The sequence below is a fragment of the Schistocerca cancellata genome, chromosome 4 (assembly GCF_023864275.1).
Source record: "Schistocerca cancellata isolate TAMUIC-IGC-003103 chromosome 4, iqSchCanc2.1, whole genome shotgun sequence".
NCBI lineage: Eukaryota > Metazoa > Arthropoda > Insecta > Orthoptera > Acrididae > Schistocerca > Schistocerca cancellata.
The window spans coordinates 820195165-820219912 of record NC_064629.1 but is presented as its reverse complement, the minus strand read 5'-3'; the positions used below and the strand labels follow the sequence as shown (position 1 = coordinate 820219912).

The 24748-nt window shown below is 41.4% G+C and overlaps 1 protein-coding gene across 1 annotated transcript in view; it reads right to left on the bottom strand.

Moving 5' to 3' along the window:
• LOC126184448 (dynein axonemal intermediate chain 3-like) overlaps positions 1-24401 on the bottom strand; it is a 215446-nt gene extending 191045 nt beyond the window's left edge. Inside the window, exons 1-2 of the mRNA XM_049926839.1 lie at positions 24273-24401; positions 7323-7502 (exon numbers count right to left, since the gene is read on the bottom strand). Coding sequence (XP_049782796.1) covers positions 7323-7502; positions 24273-24401 — 309 coding nt within the window. The remainder of the gene's footprint in view (positions 1-7322; positions 7503-24272) is intronic.
• Between the last annotated feature and the right edge of the window lie 347 nt (positions 24402-24748).

Genomic DNA, 24748 nt, shown 5'->3' with positions numbered 1-24748 from the left:
AAAGATTTCATGGTTACTATAGTAAAAATTAACAGTGAGGTCACAGAAACAGTTGACGAGCTTTTATGTTTAGGGCAGTTGTAGGTGACGACTCGAGGGACACGAAAAGAAATAAACAAGGAGTAATTATGTCGTAGGGTGCTTCTGTTAAACTAAATAGGGTTTTAAGAACTTAGTTTACCTGAAAAGGAAACCTTACAGCCAGTGTATGAGACATGGGCTTTCAACTAGAAAAAAATAAAAATAAAAAAAGAGGCCTAAATCTCGAAAACTGCGGCTTACTCAGTGAACAATGGGGAAAGCATGTTGGGAATCGCTAGGAGAGGCAGGGAAATAAACAAGCAAATAGGAAGGGAACAGGCTATAATGAAAGATTTCATTATGGCTGGAACGAAAACGAATTAGCAGATGGATGAAGAAGGTTCTCCGTTGCAGTCCACGTGAGAAGGAAACATCGAGACGGCAACGTAATGGAAGGAGAATATATGACGTTAGAAAGTAGGCAGGAGCGTCATGGATGCGTATAGCTTAAAAGTGTAATGCATGGCAAAGTCTATAGGAGACTGTAAGCTACCTATCTCATCACCGATATCAATAGCCGAGTCAGCGCCGTTAGCGTTGCTTTTATTTTGGCGCGAAAACGGTGGCGATTGGTGGCTAAAGGAAATAGAGTTCGGATTCCCCTAAGATTGCTACATTCCCCATTAGAGTGTGTGTCGTTGGCTGGCTCGCGCTTCGGAGATAAGGAACGGAACGTGACACCAACAAGGTTAAACAAACTCTGTTGAGCCGGCCGAAGTGGCCGTGCGGTTCTAGGCGCTGCAGTCTGGAACCGCGAGACCGCTACGGTCGCAGGTTCGAATCCTGCCTCGGGCATGGATGTGTGTGATGTCCTTAGGTTAGTTAGGTTTAAGTAGTTCAAAGTTCTAGGTGACTAATGACCTCAGAAGTTGAGTCCCATAGTGCTCAGAGCCATTTGAACCAAACTCTGTTGAAAAGTATTTATTAATGTGTGTTTATATACAGGATGATTATAATTAAAGTTAAACTTTCAAACCGCTGTAGAAATAATACCACTGGTCAGAATGACGTCAAATTGCAACGGAATATTTTCGGAGAAGGGGGAAAACGTATAGCAGAGGAAAAATAAATAGTTACAAAATGTAGCAATAGATGGCGCTGTGCCGCGCGGGATTAGCCGAGCGGTCAGAAGCGCTGCAGTCATAGACTGTGCGGCTGGTCCCGGCGGAGGTTCGAATCCTCCCTCGGGCATGGGTGTGTATGTTTGTCCTTAGGATAATTTAGGTTAAGTAGTGTGTAAGCTTAGGGACTGATGACCTTAGCAGTTAAGTCCCATAAGATTTGACACACATTTGAACATTTAGATGGCGCTGTGAGCATCATAATTTAATCGTGGTGCCGTAAACCCGAACCACACAGTGACCCTTTCAGGATGAAGTGGTCTGGTTGATTTGCGTGTGGATTTCCCGTTGCCCGTATTCGACAATTCTGTGTAATGACATATTCTGTCAGATGGAAGTGGGCTTCGTCTGTCCACAAAACCTTCCACGGCCAATCATTGTCCACTTCCATGCGAGCAAGAAATTCTAAAGCAAAGCTCTCTCTTGCTGGCAGGTCAACAGGAAGCAACTCGTGCACATGGGTAATTTTGAATGGATAGCAAAGAAGGATGTTTCGTAGGATCTTACGCACCGTGCTCACGGGTATGTCCAATGTTCGGGCAATTCTCCGTGCACTGCACGTTTGCACACCAAACTCCTGCTGTATTGCTGTGGCCACTGCTTCCACTGACGTCGAATCAATTCGTTTCCTTACTCTACTTCAGTGTCCGGAACTTCTGCAGAGCGACGTGCACACAGTCATCATTCTTGTAATACAGCTTTGCAGAGTGCGATTCTGCATTGAGACAGTCGTGGCGAACGTCGCAGACGCGAAAGGAGGAAAAGCCGGGTACCCGGCGTGTTTACACCAACTTCAATGGATCGTGTGCATGACAAGTGTTTTTATTTACGTATTCTGACACATGCAGCGCCATCTATTGATCCATTTTCACACTATTGTTTTTCTTCTTCCATACGTTTTCCCCCTTTTCCGATAATATTCCCTTGCAATTTGACGTCATTCTGACCAGTGGTGTTATTTCTACAGCGTTTTGAAAGTATAACTTTAATTATAATCACCCTGTATATAATTCGCTTGTTCGTGCAGACTGTTCGCGGAATGTGAAAAGGTAAGCCGAATCGTAGATAATACAGCTTCACAAGCCACGAATATCTGCCTTGCCGCGTGTACGGAATCAGTGATATATCACTACGCTCACGAACAGACAATCGATAGACTGGAATGAGTGGTTGTGAAATTGATTCAAATTGATGTGTAAAAATCAGCATGTGACCAGCGCAGCCCTTTGGATGAATTATCTCTGAATGTACTGGAAGCCTCATAAGAAATGTGTCACATTAATTGGTAGTATTGTACCCACTAATTTCCTCCATATTGAACGTTATATTAAGTAAGCATTTCAGTTAGTTGCTATCAAAGTGTTCTGGAGGAAGATGTAGCCTCATCCTGGATCTGACATGTGAGTGGGTAGGCACACGGTCGCAAAGCACAAACTCTCTGCCCACATAGTAGTAGCAGACATAATATTAATCAGTCGGGCCACTTACAAGGCTTTTATCCAGCAGTAAGTGATGGTAATGATGATGATGATGATATGAGTTCAAAAAAGGGAACATTAAAGACGCAGCCTAGATCCAATAAGGAATGTGATAACTGTGAACAGCGATAAAAGTGTCACAATAATTGTGGATGCAGTTGATGTGGGTGCCAAATAATTTAAGTCATGCCTCTGTTTATTAACTACTGGGAAACTTGCAGCTCTAGTAAAGTTAATTTGGGGGCATCGAGTCAAAAATGCGTCTCACATAATCTCGATGGGTTTATGGATTGGGAAACCTGCTGGCCATTCTGTTTCACGGTCTATGACGATGTAGAGTCAGCCACCATGTGGCCCCATATCGAGGCGTCCTGATGTCCTATTATAATCCTCTTACAAACTAAAAAGCAATTGAATCACAGAAAACTGTTATGATGAGGAGAATGGAATCGTTCTGAGTGTCACGTGACTGGGATGCCACTGTTGGAGTGACACTGGAGCATAAAATGGTCAAGACGTGCGATATCAGCTAATTCGATCGCGTCCAGATCGTCGGTGCCCCACCCTTGGGGAACACCAGCTCCGATGGTGCACGTACTGCGTATTACGCGTGCCATAGTTTGAAGAAGCCAGATTCGGGAAAACCACCATGTGAAGGTAAATTGCCTTTGTCAACTAGGTGCTGATGATAGACGTCGCCATCAACTAACCCTGATACAAGAGCCGTAGTTAACCCAATCATTCGCCAGTTCAGTGCTGGGCGAAAACCCCAACTGGCACCGCAGTGTCGTGGAGTACAGAAGACACTATCTGCAAGTGTACTTCCACTACACTTAAGGCTGTGCCTAATGCCACAAATGGTTAACTCATATGAATAAATGTTACAGGAATATTCTACTGGAATACATATTAGCTTATCGAGTTCTCGAATTAGCACTGAACTGAGCTCTACAACTTTCATAGTCAACAGCTTTCCTACTTGACCCTGAAGAGTACAGAGACTGTTGACAATGTTTATATAAATGTAGCTATAATAGGACATAGGTAACGACAGGTGAAGGTTCCAATAAAAGGCAGGATGTCATCAATAAATTTATAATGGCGATAATACCGCCTCTGGATTTCATTGACACGTTTCTGCACAGCTCTGGACACTCTAAAAAAAATTTACAAGTATTTCGTGATTTGCGGCACAAAACGAAACAGGCTACTGGGGGTAGGCAGCTCCAGTATTGCTTTAGTACAGACTGCGGTGATTCTAATTGTTTAAGCGTAGTACAAAATCATGCAGCCTTTGCATGCTACTTATTTAATCTTTTGTTTCGGTATTTTAATAAAATAACTTGTAAAGTAATGAAATTGTGGCTCTGAAACTTATTGATTTTTTTCTAACATTTCAATCAGCAAAAGTTTTCATTTTATACTAATACCATTTGTGGTATCGTCCAAATCGCGATGTCATAGAGAAGTCAGCACCTCGCATCAATACCACAGATGTTAGTGATGGCTCGCTGCAATCTGCACCGATGAATGGGAGGCGCTGCCGGAGCCACACCCTCGTTCCCAGCTCTACAGCGCCACTGCACGGAGGCCAAATACAGCTAGAGATGGGTTGAACTCGTTCATTCCCGTGAACTACTTCATTCATTTCACTCTTTGCCGTGAAGCGTTCAAATGAAGTAGTTCATTAATGAAGTACGGAAGCCTGGCGACGTTGCCTATTTCGCCGCTCAGCCGCGGCTACGCTAGCTCGTACAATAAAGCTTCGTAATACTTCATAATTTTACCAACAGATGGCCGAACTGCGCAGTAACGTGCACGCAACGTTTTACGCTCTTACAGCGTCTGATTTAACTTAAATAGAACATGGTCGAAGGGGACAAAGGAAAGTTAAACAGAGAAGCCCGTCACATATAAAGAAGGTATTACATTTAATCTTGCTCGACATTTTCTCACGAAGCGCCCAAAAAAGTCTTTATCTGCCAAATGAAACATTATTTGTTGTATTCAAGGACTGAAAACTAGGGCTACCAACGAAATGCAGTCCAATTTTATGTTCCTTTTAATATTTAATCCAAAATAGAATGAGTATGTTTACCACTGTCACAAAGTCTATATACGTACGTTAAGTAATTTTCAGAAGTTTTCCTGTAGATTTTATTTTTGAGAATAATAACCATCCAGATTGAAAACGTAAACTGTCACCTGTAGTCATTGGTACGATTTGAGGTAAAATCCCTCTTTCAGTGTTATTAACAAACCTTTTATTTTCATGTTGGCTGTGCGTGCTCACACAGCCAGCCTCTTCGTTTGTATCTTTAATATTCATTTGTCTGCAAGCGCTGCCAACGGTAGGCTACCCGTAGACGCGAAGTTTAACTGCACAAATAGTCACGGGTAATGATGTCAGCAGTGCAGCAAGCAGCTGACGCTGCCTTCCCCGCGCCCCTCACCTCCCCAGCCTCTCGTAAACCTATCGTTCCCCACAAACACCGCGCGATTCGTCGACAGGCAGTAGAGGGAGGACTGAAGTGAAGGGAGGATGAGTGACGTAGCGCCGATGTAGTGGGAGAGGGAGAGGGGAAGAGAAAGAGTGAACTAGAAAAAAGTGTGGAGTGTGCTATCTGCGAAGAGTTTGAAGACCAGTTCATTGAAATTGAGTGGTTAGTTCACACTTCACTGGAGTGAAGCGTTCATTTGAACGACTCATTCACGAGCTCCTCATCACTATATACAACCCAGAAGAGGAAGGCTCTGCCCCACTTCGTGACCTCTGATCGAGTAGACAACATCAACTACTTAGGACACAAAAGTGATTCATGTCGTACAATGCACTGTCATGAACCTTGTGAGCTTTGTACATGAAGAGAAGAGTTTTGTAAATGCGGGTATCAAGTGATGCTTTAATATTCAAAGACGGGTGTAAATATTCGACACAATCCTCTGACTATAGATTGTATGAAGTTAAGTAAATCATTTTATCAGTCTTTTAATACAGTGAAGTAATATTCCATATGTTGTAGTTCCAATCAACCATCTCCCAGAGCAATTAAAGAACCCACTGTTATGAGCGGACGATTGTAGTTTCATCAGGTCATAACACTAATTTATGAATATAATCGTTCTTCTTGTCTAGTTTCCACGTCTTCCCTTGTCGTACGCTATCTTTCGAACAAAATTACACACAGAGCAGAGGTCCTCCATCTGCCGACTGAAATGTACAACAGCTGATGGTCTGCTCCAAGCTATCTGGTGCGTCGAAACTATGCGAACGGCCACAGTCCTAACGGTATACTCACAGTCACTAAAAGTCACATATTACCCACCAAGGGTGCCCATACGATTGTTAATAGGAGTGGTGGGGGTTCTAGACCTCTGGGTGTGGGGTATTTTTAATAGTTTGGAAGACGAATGGCGACTTTTAAGTAGCCATAAAAAGTTCCATTTGCGATACTGTTAAAAAAATGTGTAATACCAACTTTTAAATCATTTTCTTGAAAGAAAAGCACCTGAGTACACAGTATTTTTTCTTTCCCTGAGGGCTGGGGGGGGGGGGGGGGGGGGAGGAGGGGGTAGGGAGGCAGCCCGAGTATGGGCGCCCTTGTTACCCTCCTATGCTTTTAAAACTGATATAAATCGGTGTGCCTAGAAACATCAGTAACACTTAATTTACACAACAGCATTTGCGTCGCCTCATTTAATTAACACACGTGACTTTTTCAGCATTACGTTTTTAAAAATGGAGCCATGTCATTGCTCTTTTCTTTACATCAAAGTAGCGATTCTAGGCGCTCAGTCCGGAACCGCGCGACTGCTACGGTCGCAGGTTCGAATCCTGCCTCGGGCATGGATGTGTGTGATGTCCTTAGGTTAGTTAGGTTTAAGTAGTTCTAAGTTCTAGGGGACTGATGACCACAGATGTTGAATCCCATAGTGCTCAGAGCCATTTGAATTTTTTTACATCACAGACGATCGTTCTTTGGTCTTTGTGTTGTGCTACATTTGTTAGCGATTCTCAACGAAGATTCTCGACGTCAATACAACCTCGACACAAACGGAGCGAGACAGTTCGCATAATTAAGGAGCTGTTAATCGGGTTCTATTGCTGCTTGACCGTTTTTCGGCCTCCAACTGCGTCCTCACACTGTGACACTTCATGGAAACATGTCTGATTTGCAGGAGTGCTTGATCACTTTACTACAAATGTGTTCTTGTGCTCTGCAGGAAGGGAAGCCATTCGAACTACTGAGGGGGCTCATGAAAGACAACATTCAGAAAGATTTTAGCGGTGGTGGGGAAAAACTGTAGATGTGTGTGGACTTTGAATGGGTACTATATTGAAAGCGACCACTACTGCTTCATTATACTTGGTAAGGTACCGATTTACACCATCAATCTTGTCTGTTTCCTGCCGGTCTTGTACACAGAGTGTGCATGGAGCGTAAGAACACGCGAGCAGTCTCATTTCTTATGTGTTGAAGCAACAAAATAATGTATTTGCGGTAGATGAGAAATCTGGAGGATATAAAGTCACAGAAACAGTATCTACGAATCTAGCATTTGACTGTTTAAAACTTAACAATTTCACCAGTGCTACGAACTAGTTTAAAGGTGTATGTAAGAAACACTTTGAATTGCTTACTAAAGACGTTCTTTCCACTGCACGCCACTCTGATGTATCAAGTTCTCCTTCTATCCGTCTTAGATTCTCAGTAAGATCCCATATAACTATCTGTCCATTGGTAAGTCCGCCTACTAGTATGTCTGCGTTGTGCGGGCAGAATTTTAGGCACTGGACAGGTCGAGGACTAAGAAGAGTCAGCTGAAACAATACAGAAAAACGACATATAGCATAATTTCACTGATATATTTTTTCTTCATGTTCATTGATATTTTGACAGTTTACGCTTTGTCTGAAATATGTATTTTATCAGGCAGAACAATATGATGGGCTTATTTCAGTAGTGATACAAGTCCATTACCTCCACTTTTCTGCCTATGATGCTTCTGAAATTAATGGTCGAAACAAACAGAAATAAAAGTTCATCTCTAGCAAGAAGTCAATGCTTGAATATTTCTGGTATCTCAACTACAGATTTTTTAGCGCTCATTTAACTTTAGGACCCTGTGTCTCAGAATGAACAAAAATGGACTTGTACCACTATTGAAATAAGCCCTTCATATCACCAATTCTATATCGAGTATCAGTGCAGTGCGGTTAGATCAAATAATGATGACGAAGATGCTGATTTATGCCTCGTTAACAAAAAACAGATAGTGAAGATACAGCGGCTAGCAAGGGGTATCAGCGTAAACGACGAGGCTTGGCCATTGTGTACTTGCTGGCGTCGTTAGTAACAATGGAAAATGAATGGAAGGCTTTACAGCTGTAACGAGGTGTAAGATAGTTGTATGTTCATCTCTCAGAACGTTCTTACAAGAAGCCTGTTCGCTCTGCAAAGTAGAGAAGGCGTTATGTGGCGCAGCTGGGAGTATTGCACAATATGGAGTACGACTGAAGGTTTCGTATCAAACCATTCATCACGCATGGTTGCAAACAGGGCTGTCAAACAGGCGGGTAGTTCTTGTAACCTCCTTAAACCAACGAAATCATCAGTTATGACTGCTGTGGGCATGTGAACATAGGGACTGAATCATGGAACATTGGATCAGGTGAAATGGCTGAATTGTCGTTTCAGAATTATCAATACTATAAATTTTAATAGAGAAAAGCCTTTATTTTCTTGCTTGAGCACGGTTAAAACGCATGATGTACAGAGACACTAACTTTTGTGAACGAACAACCTGCTCCGCACATAAAATGGGTTTCTCTGTCTCGTGTCCGCCCACTAGTACTGTATGTTTGCGTTGCGCGGGCAGAATTTTAGGCATTGGACAGGTCGCGGGCTAAGAAGAGTCCGCTAAAGCAATAAAGAAAAACGACATGTCACATAATTTCACTGACAGTGTATTGTTTCTTCATCTTCATTGATATTTGGACAGGTTACTTTTTCTCTCAAATATATTTTGTTATCGGCCAGAACGATATCACGAATTCTATACCGAGAATGCAGATGTTCAGTACAGACAAGATTATGTTGACAAAGACAAACACACGAGGGAAAAGATGTACTGTTCAGTTAATAGCAGAATCGTCAGCTTTTAAATTAAAGCTTACTCGATCTTTATGAATTAACATCGCGTATGCCCTGCATTAAAGTCCTCTGCAGTAAAATATCCTATGCGACTGAACTGAATTTCTTCAAAAAATTATACTGTGCCAGATAATAAAAGTATTCAAAGTAAACTAATTTTAACGTGATACGACAACAGTGGACAATATTTTAATATTGAAGGTAGTAACATCCATAGTCTGAAGGAGATCATGGAAATGTTCCTTCAATAATGACTTCCAGCCTGTATTCAGTCCAAGAAATCCGATGTTCTTCGCTTCAGTTGTGACATCAAAACTGTTAGAGAGTAAAATTTCAACCGTAGCAGAATGATTTTTAATAAAAAGAATATATTTTGTTTTATTTCATTTGGTAATTGGTCTGTTAGTAGTGAAACAGAAACTGATTCCATCCAGTAAAGCAGTTGTATGACTGTTCAGTTACTGGTTCCACGTCTGTGATATCATTAAGAACCAACCAGTTCAGTGATCATATTGTGTATATGGTATGTGAGAGAAACACTTACACCATCATAAAAAATCACAAGAAGGAATTAATGAGTGAAGTAGCTGAATAGTAGACCATCGCTGTGAGCTGGTTTCGGATCATATCTTCTAGGAACGAAAAAACACAATATTGTATGCAATGACTCTGGCCATAATGTTTAAGAAATTTAGCTCACATGTCTCATACAAAATAAAAATGTTATTTATCTTCAACACAAGATTAATATTTACTCATCTCTTGCAACCTAATTTGTGTTATTAATTTTAATCAAACATGTTTCACTTACTGTAATTGTTTTAAGCATCTCCAGTGGCTACAAAGAAATGAAAAGAATATCTTTGCTTAATTATTCATTTTGAGACAAGTAGTGTCTCATATCCGAGCTTGTAGATTACCTTGATGTTTACTTTACTTACAACAGGATGTAGACTGAGCACTTACTATTATGTCTCCTGTTAGTTTCGCGTGTCCACTGGCTCCTGAGTAGACACCCCAGGACTCAGGACTTCTCTGAACCTTCCTTAGTGAAGTGCGTGTCACAACCTATCTGTTTACTGCAGTTGACCTTGCTGCTAGATTAATTGAGAGGTGATGAGAATTGTAGAGGAAGCCAGAGGAGTGGGATGATGTTAAAAAAGAGCTAATATGCTAATGTATTTCCATGGACCCTAAATAAATCGAGACTAGAGGATGAGGAATAGGTAAAAAATGTGCATAAGATAATTCCTAAACCATTGCAGTCAAGTGTCGTAAAGAAAGGCAGTTTAAGAGACTTGCCTATAAAGTTCGCATTACACAGCTGAAGAGGCGTAGAAGGCAGATATTAAACAGAACTCGTGTTATAAAATAATGTCAACAATTTATAAGTTAACTGCACTGCTAGAAAGTTCCTTAACGGAGTAGAAGGAGTTGGCACTAATAAGACCATTAGGCTTCTCTTAAACTCTTCTTTATTCGGAGCTAAACTTGTTATAGTCCCCAGTACGTTACTGCACATGCATGTTACTGAATAACGGGTAGCATTCTTGAACTTTAACTCTTTTAAGTCGTATAATTGCCTATTATATTTTAAGAATTTTCACGCTACTGGGTGTCGCATTACAAACTACATAGCAAGTGGAGCTTTACAAGCTATTACTTTATGGCGAGCAAACCTATACTGAATTTATCTGCCAATAACTTTCCATTAGTTGTGCTGGGCTAAAAAAATATCATATCATTTTCAGTTCCAAGAGAGGCGTGGTGCTGTTAAGTATTTGTTGTGTAGAAGATACTATTAGGTGGACTTTGGAAGGGACTTGTCTGCGAGTGAAAAGATTTTGATCAACGCAGAGTTATTTGTTACTTAAGAAGTTATTTCTGAATTTAAATGTGCTGTTTTGATCTCCTTAAAGCCTTTTGAAATTTCATAAAAAACTAGTTATTTTGTAGCACAGTATCTGAAATCTCAGTAGAGGGACACTGCTGCAATAAGTTTTTGGCTATGTTGAATCTACCGACAGAAATGTCAAGTTTGTGATCATTATTATCTGATTAAGTTAGTGGTGGCTTCCTCCCTTCCACAGACAACTTGTGTGGCTCACTTGTTCATACTTTAAATTTTTTGAACTTTCACTTTCTGTAGCGAGGCAGACAGTTCAAGGGATCAACATATCCTGCCCTTGAGTGCTTAACATTTCTCGCCTTCTTGGGAGGAAGATGAGTCCAACTGATGAATGCTTTGGTTTGTGTTTATTATTGGAGAACTTCTTACTGATGCAGGTAGCATATTACATAGAAAATGTTATGCTCCTTAGCAAGAAGAATTTAAATGTACGTACATTCATTACCGAACAGTTTTGTGACATATAACGAAATAATATGTAACCAGTTTTGTTTCGCAACATAGTTTTAAAGTAATACTGGTTTTCAAGTATGGTCCTGAGTCTGAAAATATCGAATATGACATTCATAACTAGTTTTGTGACAATATGTTGGTGGTATTAAAATCTGTGCTCAAGTGGACACTAAAAATGATTATTAATCCTCACAGAAACAACATATTTTCAATAACGAGGATTACCAAGGTGAGGAGAAGTACTTTATGCCCACAGTATAAAAAAAAAATGTGCTACTTGTTATTGATATATATTAACAATATAGTTTTTAAAGAGGTGCTGATGAGTGCTGATGTGTAAGTATGGCCTTAACTCGAAAATATCTTTTAGCACATTATTAGCAATATCAACACTCTTTCAGTAGTGCATACTACCAAACGGAAGGGGTGGGGAACATTAATTCTGAAAAAATACAAATTTCGATAATTATTGTTGATTTTTCCTCATAACATAGATTTAAAGAAATATTGATGTGTAAATATAGTCCTGAACCGGAAAATATCGAATATGACATTCACTGTAACGAGTCAGATCTGCTACTGAGACTTAAACTTATGGGTTAAGTTTAATGGAAAAATTAAAAACGTTTATGGAATCTGGTAGAAAACTTTATTAGAAGCAATAAATTTTTTTTCAAACTTTTAAAATGTAAAGTAACTGACTAAATTAAAATATTTTTAAGTGGTAGCCACAAAGTACCCACTCCAATTGGGATTGTGAGGGTTAAAATGTATTTTAAATATATATTTTTCCATAAGTATTGCATAATCTCGAGAAGATCCGCATGCCATATATCGTCTGAACGCCACAAGATACATGCAGCGGAGTGTTTTACAAGCTTGTTTCTGAATCTCATGTACTACTGTCTCCATAATTATTCGACAGTTTTTTGTCTTTGTCGAAGCTCTGAAATGATTGAAATGATTTCATTCGAATTAGCCGTATTTACGGCAGTGGTTCCTCTGTAAGCAGTCTTAATCGTTTGGATTGTAATTTATACGCTGGTGTGCAAACCTTCATGACGAAAGTAATTTTTCAATGATGTATCACTGTCATGTAACATAGCTCGATGAAAATTAAACCATGAAAAGAAAGAATTGCTATAGCATATTACAGAAGATAACTGAAAGAAATACGCAAAGAGACAAAAAGAATTTAAACTATTATTAGCATGAGTGACGTAAAAGTAGATATTTTAGGTGTTGCGAAAAATCTCAAATCACTTAAGAAAGGCAAGTCTTCTGGTCCAGATGGTATACAAATCAGGTTCCTTTCAGAGTATGCAGACACAATAGCGCCTTTCTTAGCAATCATATACAACAGTTCACTTGACGAAAGGTCTGTTCCTTAAGACTGGAAAGTAGCACAGGTCACACCAATATTCAAGAATAGAAATAGGAGTAACCCACTGAATTACATACCCATATCACTGACCTCAATTTGCAGTAGGATTCTGGAGCATATACTGTACTCGAACATTATGAATCACCTTTGAAGAAAGTGACTTATTCGTTCATAACCAACACAAATTCAGAAAATATCGTTCTTATCGTCCTTGTGCAACACAGCCGGCTCTTTGTTCCCATGAAGTAATTAGTAGTGTCGACAAGGGATCTCAAAATGGTTCAACTGGCTCTGAGCACTATGGGATTTAACTTCTGAGGCCATCAGTCCCCTAGAACTTAGAACTACTTAAACCTAACTAAACTAAGGACATCACACACATCCATGCCCGAAGCAGGATTCGAACCAGCGACCGTAGCCATCGCCCGGTTCCAGACTGTAGCTCCTAGAACCGATCGACCACCCCGGCCGGCCAAGGGATCTCAGATCAATTCCATATTCCTAGATTTCCAGAAGGCTTTTGATACCGTTCCTCACAAGCGACTATTAAGCCAATTGCGTGCATATGGAGTATCGTCTCATTTGTGTGACTGGATTCGTGCTTTCCTCTCAGAGAGGTCGTAGTTCGTAGTGATAGACGGTAAATCATCGAGCAGAACAGAAGTGATATCTTGCGTTCCGCAAGGTAGTATCACAGGCCCTCTGCTGTTCCTGATTTACATAAATGATCTAGGTGATAATCTGAGCAGCCCCCTTAGACTGTTTGCAGATGATGCTGTAATTTACCGTCTAGTAAAATCATCAGATGATCAGTTCCAATTCCAAAATGATCTAGAGTGAATTTCTGTACGGCACGAAAAGTGGCAAATGTAACTAAACAAAGAAAAGTGCGAGGTCATCCACATTAAGAAATCTGATAAATTTTGGGTATACGATAAATCGCACAAATCTAAGGACTGTCAGTTCGACTAAATACCAAGGAATTACAATTACTAGCAACTTAAATTGGAGAGACCACATAGACAATATTGTGGGGAAGGCGAAACAAAGACTGCGCTTTGTTGGCAGAGGACTTAGAAGGTGCGACAAACCCACTAGAGAGACAGCCTACGTTCCACTTGTCCGTCCTCTGCTGGAATATTGCTGCGCAGTGTGGGATCCTTACCAGGTAGGATTGACGGAGGACATCGAAAAAGTGCAAAGAAGGGCAGCTCGTTTCGTGTTATCGAGTAATAGGAGTGAGAATGTCACTGATGTGATACGCGAGTTGGGGTGACAGCCACTGAAACAAAGGCGGTTTTCTTTGCGGCGAGATCTATTTACGAAATTTCAATCCCCAGCTTTCTCTTCCGAATGCGAAAATATTTTGTGACACCCACCTACGTAGGGAGAAATGATCATCATAATAAAATAAGAGAAATCAGAGCTCGAACGGAAAGATTAAGTGTTCATTTTTCCCAAGCGCCATTCGAGAGTGGAATGGTAGAGAAGTAGTATGAAAATGGTTCGGTGAACCCTCTGCCAGGCACTTAGTGTGAATTGCAGAGTAACTATGTAGATGTAGATATAAAAAGTAGTTAAACTTAAGTCACCGTGATTTTGATGGTCTCCTGAACATTACAAAAAGCGATACCGTATTTGTAGAGGGGTGTGTGGTCAAAACGGATGGTAATGAATGTTCTGTCCAATGAACTTCCATGCTCGCCACAAAGTTGGTAAGGAGTTCTTGTAGCACGGCGTTTCATTCCTCAACCAGTGCACTTGACAACAGTTGGATGGTCGTTGCATGTGGATGTGCTGCAATACAACACCCGAACGCTTCCCAACGCTTCCCACATGTGCAGGATGGAATTTACGTAGGGGGGAATGGGCAGACCAGCTCATTCACCGTATTTCCTGTCATTCCAAGAGATCCTCCGTCTGCGCTGTTTGATGCAGACGCACGTTATCGTTCTCAAAAATGAAGTAACGGCCGAATGCATGTCTGAAAATATACACTGCTGGCGATTAAAATTGCTACACCAAGAAGAAACGCAGGTGATAAACGGGTATTCATTGGACAAATATATTATACTAGAACTGACATGTGATTACATTTTCACGCAATTTGGGTGCATAGATCCTGAGAAATCAGTACCCAGAATAACCACCTCTGGCGGTAATAATGGCCTTGATACGCCTGGGCATTGAGTCAAACAGAGCTTGGATGCCGTGTACAGGTACAGCTGCCCATGCAGCTTCAACACGATACCACAGTTCATCAAGAGTAGTGACTGGCGTATTGTGAGGAGCCAGTTGCTCGGCCACCACTGACGAGACGTTTTCAGTTGGTGAGAGATCTGGAGAATGTGCTAGCCAGGGCAGCAGTCGAACATTTTCTGTATCCAGAAAGGCCCGTACAGGACCTGCAACATGCGCTCGTGCATTATCCTGCTGAAATGTAGGGTTTTGCAGGGATCGAATGAAGCGCAGAGCTAGGGGTCGTAACACATCTGAAATGTAACGTCCACTGTTCAAAGTGCCGTCAATGCGAACAAGAGGTGACCGAGACGTGTAACCGGCTAGGTGATACGCCAGTATGGCGATGACGAATACACGCTTCCAATGTGCGTTCACCGCGATGTCGCCAAACACGGATGCGACCATCATGATGCTGTAAACAGAACCTGGATTCATCCGAATAAATGACGTTTTTCCATTCGTGCACCCAGGTTCGTCGCTGAGTACACCATCGCGGGCGCTCCTGTCTATGATGCAGCGTCAAGTGTAACCGCAGCCATGGTCTCCGAGCTGATAGTCCATGCTGCTGCAAATGTCGTCGAACTGTTCGTGCAGATGGTTGTTGTCTTGCAAACGTCGCCATCTGTTGACTCAGGGATCGAGACGTGGCTGCACGATCTGTTACTGCCATGCGGATAAGATGGCTGTCATCTCGACTGCTAGTGATACTAGGCCGTTGGGACCCAGCACGGCGTTCCGTATTACCCTCCTGAACCCACCGATTCCATATTCTGCTAACAGTCATTGGATGTCGACCAACGCGAGCAGCAATGTCGCGATACGATAAACCGCAATTGCGATAGGCTACAATCCGACGTTTATCAAAATCGGAAACGTGATGTTACGCATTTCTCCTCCTTACACGAGGCATTACAACAACGTTTCACCAGGCAACGCCGGTCAACTGCTGTTTGTGTATGAGAAATCGTTTGGAAACTTTCCCCATGTGAGCACGTTGTAGGTGTCGGCGCCGGCGCCAACCTCCTGTGAATGCTCTGAAAAGCTAATAATTTGCATGTCACAGCATCTTCTTCCTGTCGGTTAAATATCGCGTCTGTAACACGTCATATTCGTGGTGTAGCAATTTTAATGGCCATAAGTGTACAATGGAGGAGGAGTACGGTGTCACAACGTTTACGAATAAGTGTACCACGCTCAAAGATTTGTAGGTCAGTACGCCTATGCAGTTCTATGCTTCCTCACATTGTAGAGCACGGACCACCAAAACGTTCGTGTTCCACAGTTTCCGGGTGCATTATTTACACTCATATGGTGAGAGGTGAGAACAGATGATGCACCCAGGAACATTGTCAAACATGATCGTTTTGGTGATCTAGGTGTTACGGTGCAGCGAGGCTTAATGTTGCATGTGTGTACTGACCTCCAAATCTTGGAACACAGTACACTCACCATTCAGCATTTGTGACTCTGTACTCCTTCCTTATTGCGTCTTTTCATGGGTGTGTACAGCTCTGGTTTCATTTCTTTGGGCGATAATGTGCCATTGTATCGAACTGCAAAGGGGGAGGAGAACTTGGAATGGCAAGATATTCGGCGGAAGGACTGGCATGCCCATTCCCCCGACTTAAATCCCATTGAGCGTAGGGGGGATGTATTTCAGCAAGTACACATGAGCCAACGACCATACAGCACTGGTGGAGGAATGGAATGCGCTACCACGAGAACTCGTTACCAACCTTGTGGCCCGTGTGGGAGCACACCGCACAGAACATGCATTGTGGTTCATTGGGATCACACACTCTATTAAGAACCATGTCCCAGCTTTTGTAATGTCCAGAGGATCACCACAAATTGTATTGACTTCAGTGTTATTATTGCCTTTGAGTAAAACTTATTTTTGTTCGTCTCACTGCATATTTCTTCAGCTACCTTCTATATTACAATATCGCACTTATTTCTATGTGTGGTTCCAAGTTTCATTGAGCGATGTTACTTCGCAGTGAGAGATGTGAAAGTTAGTTTCCTCCTTAAGCGCTGCACACCATTGTATAGTGCATAGATCGATTACTCATTTTTTAAGCTGAATATCGATAATGCTATGACAAGCCCGCCGTCTAACGTTGGGTTAATAATGTCTCTCACACTATTGGGACTTTTTGTTCCTCCATAGGCTTTCTTACACACATGAGTTGTACATAATATTTGACTATACAGTTCTACATCTATCTGTAAGTATTGGTCAAAAGTTTGACGTTTTTAAGAATACTGGTTTCGTTGAACCTAGCGTACTTTCAAATTCTTCATCCACAGCCTTCATTGCATGCTTCTTTAAACTTCCAGGTAGCATACCCAACATATACAGTTTTCCCAGATAACATTAAATGTTTTGGTGACATCATCACCCTCATCATAATCCTCCTCCTCCTCCTCCTCCTCCTCCTCTTCTTCTTCTTCTTCTTTTCCTCTAATATCTTCACGTCATGTTTTCATAAATACATTGTTTTATTTGACTTTAACGTCTTTGTCTTCTTCATCTCCTTCATATTGGCCTCTCCTCTTCTTATTCTTCTTCTTCTTTTTCTCCTTCCTGAGTGGCTGTGCATCTTGAATAAAACACTGTAGAGGTTAGGAATGGGTTTAAATGCTTTCTCCAACAAAGACACAACTTCAGCTTGCTTTTTTTGCAGCAATGGCAGTTTCTTGTGGGTAATTCATTCAGATTTCGAGAAAACATGTAGATATATTTTTAAACATTATGCACAGTTTCCAGTTTTTGACAAAATCACTGTAGTCTAGCGAATTTTATTCCATATTTATTAGTGGCCTTCGTCAATGAAAAACACACTATTACTTCTTTTGCTGCTTTCCTGTAAGTTCCTTTTGGTGTTATGTCTTTGTTTGTGTTATTTTTGTAAATTCCAATGTTGTATTCATAACGAAAATACTTAAAAAGAAATTGTGTATGGCACTTCTAGATTGTTACACTGTGATAGTATTTGAGAGAATATGACAAACTGCCTATTGATTGTGATTTGATATTCGATTACAGATAAGCATTAAACAATGTTGTGTGAAACTGCGCCAGATGTCACCATTGTTACAGAAAAATAGTAACAAACTGCCCCATATTACATCAAAAATTGTAACAAAATACCCCATATCACTGTAAAATTGTAACAACTCTCCCCCATGTTACATTGAAACACTAGCGAATTGACCATGTTAAAGCAAAACTATAGCAAAATCCCTCATAGCTAAATTGTAACAAATTGCCGCATATTGCAGCAAAAAATATAACATATACAGCTAAATTTTAACAAAATGCCCCTGTTATGGTGAAATTATAACAAATAGCACCCTCATGTTACAGCAAAATTTTAACGAAGTGCTCCATATTATGGCTAAATTCTAACAAATTGAACAAAATTACAATAAAATTGTAACAAAATGTCCTTCCTATTATAGTGGAATTGTACCAAAGTACCTTACGTTACAGTGAAACTGTAACAAATTACCCTCTATTACAGTGTAATTGTGGCAAATTACCCAAAGTTACAGTAAATTTGTAACAAATTGCACCCTGTTACAGTACAATTCTAACAAATTAACAGCCTGGTACAGTAACATTCTAAAACATTATTCTCTGTTATAGCAAAACTTTAACACATTTCCCCATGTTACAATGATATTGTTCCAACTTATTTTACACCAAAAATTGTAAAAAAATTCCCCTGTTATAGTCATACTCCGTACACGACATATACTAACTGCAGTTTCTCTCACACAGCTTCATTGACATTGTTCTGTAGCAGCATATTGTTAAGTTTAGATCTCGAACATTGCCGCCCCATTTAACTCATTTCAGACAATGAGCTTGCTTTCACCAGATCGACCATGAGGTGTCTATTGATAATACTTAGTTCTGAGAGTTCTCTGCATAATGCTATAGGGTACCACAGCAATTACAGGAGTAAACAGAATAAAATTCGAGATGTGTATGCAGTGCATTGTGTGTGGCTGTTTTTTTATAGTAGTTGTTGTCAATCATACTAGTGAAGTCTTCCTTTGTCTTCCTTCCATTCTGATGTTCATACTTATTTACCCAATACGGTTTCATGACTGTATTGTCATTCTTCCAGAGATTCCCGTTTAAGTTCCACTAGCATTTCTGTTACACTTTCAAATGTGGATTGTATCGACATGTTAACAGCACAGTAATGCATGTCTTAATTCAATGTATATTGTTATGTCTTTTTGAGAATGCCTCCAAACACTTGAAAATATTCTAAAATTGACAGCAATAGCGTCTTGTATTCGATTTCCTTCATAGATACGTTGTGTTTCCCCAGATCAGTTTCATTCACCTTCCCTAACACCTATTTTAGGTGATCATTCCAGTTAATAGTATTATCCCTAATTGCGTGTTCGATGTTCACCAATAATCTTGTACTTAGATACTGTTAAGTCCCATCTCTAAGTTATAGTCCTTTAGAATACATTTAAAGTTAGCACCTGTCATTACTCCCAGAGGAAATGTTGTCCTTGGTTTTCTGCATTTTCTTACAACTATCCAATGAAGGTACTTTTCTGTAGGCTACAGCACCATCACCAAAAGGTCGTACAGTGCTGCTGACCCTGTCAGCTAAATAGTTTGTGTGTATTCACATGCTTGACATTCGTTGTCAGTTTAACATACTACACCAAGGTCACCAGAGGCAAAAAGCTACCTCACACTGATGAATATATGAATCGATAGTGATCTTGCTCAGCGAACCACATCGACATAGCCATCAAATTCGTTAGATCTCAACAAGTCTGGAACAATAGTGGATGTCACCTCTACATCCGCAATTTATGGGAATTGCGTAAACATGTGATGCCAGAAACCTCTGGAAACCTGGGAGCACCCACTGTAACACTGCTTCAATAGCATGCTCAATCTGCTGACAATTCTCAGCCGTCATGTGGAGTGCAGAATAAGCCATAACAGCAGTCCCTCTCTATCATGACCTCTACAATCTTGCCCAGAATAAGTTTTTGCACACAAGTGCTCCTGTTGAAAGAACCACACCAGAATTCATCAGAAACGGCTTAGAAATCCCGTGGAAACATCCAATATGTATATCATGCTATTAGATGCATATCCAGCAGAACAAAACAACTAACATCAGTGTTCATCAGAAATGATTTAGAAATTTTGTGGAAATGACTGATGTGTATGTCTGGCAGTGAACTCACTACATGTCATACCCTTCTGAATGTGTCAATGGTGCCGTCAGTCATATTCAATTGAAAACTTGTAACACTAGTCGTTGGAGATCGGAACGTACATCATCAGTGAAATACGTAAACGTATGGTAGTTGAGATGGAGTGCCGCTAAACATGTCAAATAATCCTATTTTTCCCAGATAGTCCTCTAAATATTAGTTCTTTCATCCTTTCTGCTATTATACCTACTTGATAGCGGCACCAAACAAGTGGATTAGAACCCTAGAATTGATTAGATGTAGAAACTGTTGTCTTGAGTGAATATCTAAATTTGTTTCTCTGATTTATAGACTGAGTGGTACGGGAGCAGGTTTGACACAAAATTTGCATATTTATGTACAACATTCGACGATTTTGGCAAAAAATCCCCTGATTTTGACATAAAATTGACTGATTTCGACGTAAAATTCGGTGTGCGTCCATTTTGTCTTCTGACGGTTTGGATCGTTGTCTTTTTTCATAACTATCTGTGGTAGATGGTTTTAATCATGCTACAGTGGTTTGAAGAGCCCTCACACTGAAGTCGAGAAAGTTTTATATACACTGGTGTAAAAAATCAAAGCAACAAACGGAAATTTTTCACGGTTGCGTTTATTCTGCCACAAAACTGAATAAAAAGGTGATACCAAAGTAGAAACAGGGTATGAACTATTTCCCTGCCGTACCAAGCAACAGATCACGCACGCCTTTCTCATCTTGCATTAACGAGCGCACAGCTAGACATAGTGGTTGCCTTAGAAAATTTCCAAATTCATTCTTGGCATAATGTGTCACCCTCCTTCAGAGCATGACATGATTATCCATTGTAGCGGCTGTCGTTCTTTTTTCCATTCAGTTGGATAGTTTGTTTATTAGGGTACCATGATACCGTTATGATTAGTCGTTTGAACAGCCTTTATTTTGGAAAATTTTCATTTTCGTTTATAAAACAACCTATATATCTGTGCATTTTCAAATATACCTTCGTAAAGCAACAAAAGGAATTTTTGCAAGGTTGCGTTTATTTTGCCACAAAATAGTGTAAAAAGGTAATAGTAAAGTAGAAACAATGTAAAGAACGCAGCACGCAAACAGCCGCAACATGCATGACGGCAGACAAAAATGTTCCTCGTTTTTTCCAACTTAACGGATTTGCACATACGTTCCGACAATCGGTTAATGTGCCCAGTATGGGGTGTGACCGCCTCTGTCAGCAATACAGGCCTGAGAACGATGGTGTATGCTGGGAATGATGTGGTCAGTCTCATGCTGAGGCAATAACGCCCATTCTTCCTGCAGAGCTGCTCGCAGTCTTGGAAAATGTAGTCCATCAACAAAGGAGGTGGCTTACAAAACACTCGTTCGACCTATACTTGAGTATTGCTCATCAGTGTGGGATCCGTACCAGATCGGGTTGACGGAGGAGATAGAGAAGATCCAAAGAAGAGCGGCGCGTTTCGTCACAGGGTTATTTGGTAACCGTGATAGCGTTACGGAGATGTTTAGCAAACTCAAGTGGCAGACTCAGCAAGAGAGGCGCTCTGCATCGCGGTGTAGCTTGCTCGCCAGGTTTCGAGAGGGTGCGTTTCTGGATGAGGTATCGAATATATTGATTCCCCCTACTTATACCTCCCGAGGAGATCACGAATGTAAAATTAGAGAGATTATAGCGCGCACGGAGGCTTTCAGACAGTCGTTTTTCCCGCGAACCATACGCGACTGGAACAGGAAAGGGAGGTAATGACAGTGGCACGTAAAGTGCCCTCCGCCACACACCGTTGGGTGGCTTGCGGAGTATAAATGTAGATGTAGATGTAGATGAGTGGTTGGTGAATGCCGCCGTGATGCAAGCCGTCTCGGTAGTGCATCCTAGAGATGCTCCATGGGATTCAAATCAGGAGAGCGAGCAGGCCACGCTATGCGTGCAATATCTTCCGTTTCCAAGAAAACATCAACCACTCGCGCTCTATGAGGTCGAGCATTATCGTCCATCAGCACGAAATCTGGGCACACAGCACCTCGCAACAACCGCAGACGAGGTTCAAATGGTTCAAATGGCTCTGAGCACTATGGGACTCAACATCTGAGGTTATCAGTCCCCTAGAACTTAGAACTAATTAAACCTAACTAACCTAAGGACATCACACACATCCATGCCCGAGGCAGGATTCGAACCTGCGACCGTAGCAGTCGCGCGGTTCCGAACTGAGCGCCTAGAACCGCTAGACCACCGCGGCCGGTGCAGATGAGGTCCCAAGACATCGTCACGATACCCGTCAGCAGTTAAACCTTTCCGTACAATTTCATGAAGAGATGTTCGAGTGATCAACATAATCATTGCCCACACCATTAGCGATCCTCCTCGATATCGGTCTCTTGCCACAATGTTCGCTCCTCGAAATCGTGTTTCACATTCCCTTCAGATGCGAATCCGTGGAGAACCACTCTCCAGACCAAATCGGGACTCATCTGTGAAAAGAACATTGGCCTATTGTTAGACTGTCCAAGTGGCATGTTGACGACTCCACTCCAGACGTTCCCTTTTGTGAAAACGCGTCAGAGGCACACATACAGCAGGTCTCTGACAATAAATGCAATCCTGCCCAAACCTTCTCTACACCGTTTGCTTCGATACAATACGTCCAGTGGATGCTGCAAGATTCCAGCTGCAGCGCACTACTAAGGCGTTACTGTCGTGCCCTTACAGCCATATAACGGTCCTCTCTTTTTGATGTCACACGTGGTCGGTCTTGTCCTGGTCTTCGTGATATAGTTTCAGTATCTATAAACTGTAGCCACGTACGAGAAACAACAGAACGATTCACGTTAAGCCATCAGGCAGCATGAGTTCGCAACTGTCTTCCTTCCATTATTCCTACGGCCGTCCACCACAAAGAGTGTGGTAGGCGTCTTGTCTGTGCCATACTGCACTGTCTGTAACTGTGTACACAGCAATTGTGGATGTGAGAGTACCAGCAAACACTACTCCGTTTGATAGGTGCCCTGATGTCATCGTTGGCGTGGTTTTCCGTTGACCGAAATGCCACCGTCCGTGCAGAACGCGACTGTACTGACATCTGTTGACAGTTTGTATGATTATATCGTGAATTAGACACAGGACGGGGAAATAGCGGTTTGTTGATTTAATTTTGGACACCAATGTATATGCCTGCCATGTAAGCTCGCTGAAAACGCACCTTGCTAGCAAATGGAAGTACCACTCCCCACAAGTCGTTTACGATAATGGAAACTTGTCGCATATCACTAGCACTGGATTCCTGCCGCAACTTCACACGACACTGTTAGCTCCAGGGGCAGCCTAGGTGTGCTGTCTGAGTGGGACCACACCGCTGCTGCTCCGGCCTCGCGGCACCTCTTAGACGCAGTCGTGTATGCCTCTGGAATGTGTTTACTTCTGTACCGCAGCTGACACTGGCGTGTAAATAAAGATTTTAAAATAACTAATAGCAATATAGAAGGCAAAGTGTATAGAGGGCAAATATATTTGGGGTATCTGAGTAGTGTCTTGTTGAGATGTGTGTAGGCTCCCCTGAAGATGAAGACTATAACGGCCATGAAAGTGTACGTAATGACAGACTGTAATGAAAGTTTCAACAGCGAATAACAAAAATGATTATTGGCGATTGGACAGTTCTACAAATAGGTGTGATGGATGCAATATTGTATTTAAACATTGGTGTGATTAGCAGGACTAAAGTAATTGATAACTTAGGAATCCAGCAGGGGAGTAATGTGGTAGCAGCCCTAGCTGCTATGGATTGACAGCAGATAGCTGAACCAGAAAGCTGCAGAAACTGGTAAGGAATCTCGAGTGAGGAAGCTACTTGTGGAAAATAGTGCAAAGAACAAAACAAGCGGCAGGTCAGCAAGAATATGTAGCTGGAATGTACTGAAATTGCTATATGGTGATTTAACATTAGAGTGAACCGTTTTACCTTTTCTTGGGAGCTATATTTTCAATCCTTAATGTACATCTACCACCACATTGATATCGGATATGCTCACCAAATTTCCTTAAAATGAAGATTATAGCAGCATTTATACTATACATTATCAAAGGTGATACTTTTTAAACAAAATAATCATTAATTAAAACAGACATTTACTGGTTGCTCAGGCATGAGTTTAACTACAACACCAACTGTCATGTTGTTGTGTCTTTCCAAAAAGATCTGGCATACCTGGAAGACGTAATTAAAATCTGCATGAAGTCGTCCGGTGCCAAAATCAGCAGCAGGAAGACGACCATACTTTCTCTTAGTGGGACTTTCATGAGAAACCTGAGGTGACATGGACCGAGCAGCAGACATTGCACCACTGTCTGAGCATCTACTTGAAGGCCACACCTAGCTGCGTGGTAACTAAGAACTGGCCGGAACTCCTGAAACGCACCAGGGCCACTTTGAATCTATGCTGCGACAGACACCTGAATCTCCTGCAAATAGTGCAAGCAATTCATGTATCTGTCGCAAGCAATATATACAACATGGCCCAAGTACTTCCGCCCCCTGAAGCTTTGGAGGCAAATATTCAGCAGACATTCACCTGGTTTCTTCTCCATGGCAACATCTTTAAAGTATATTTCACGGCAATCATCCTTCCTCTATTGTGGGACGGCCTTTGGCTAGACAGGGATTGACACCAATGCGCCAGCCAC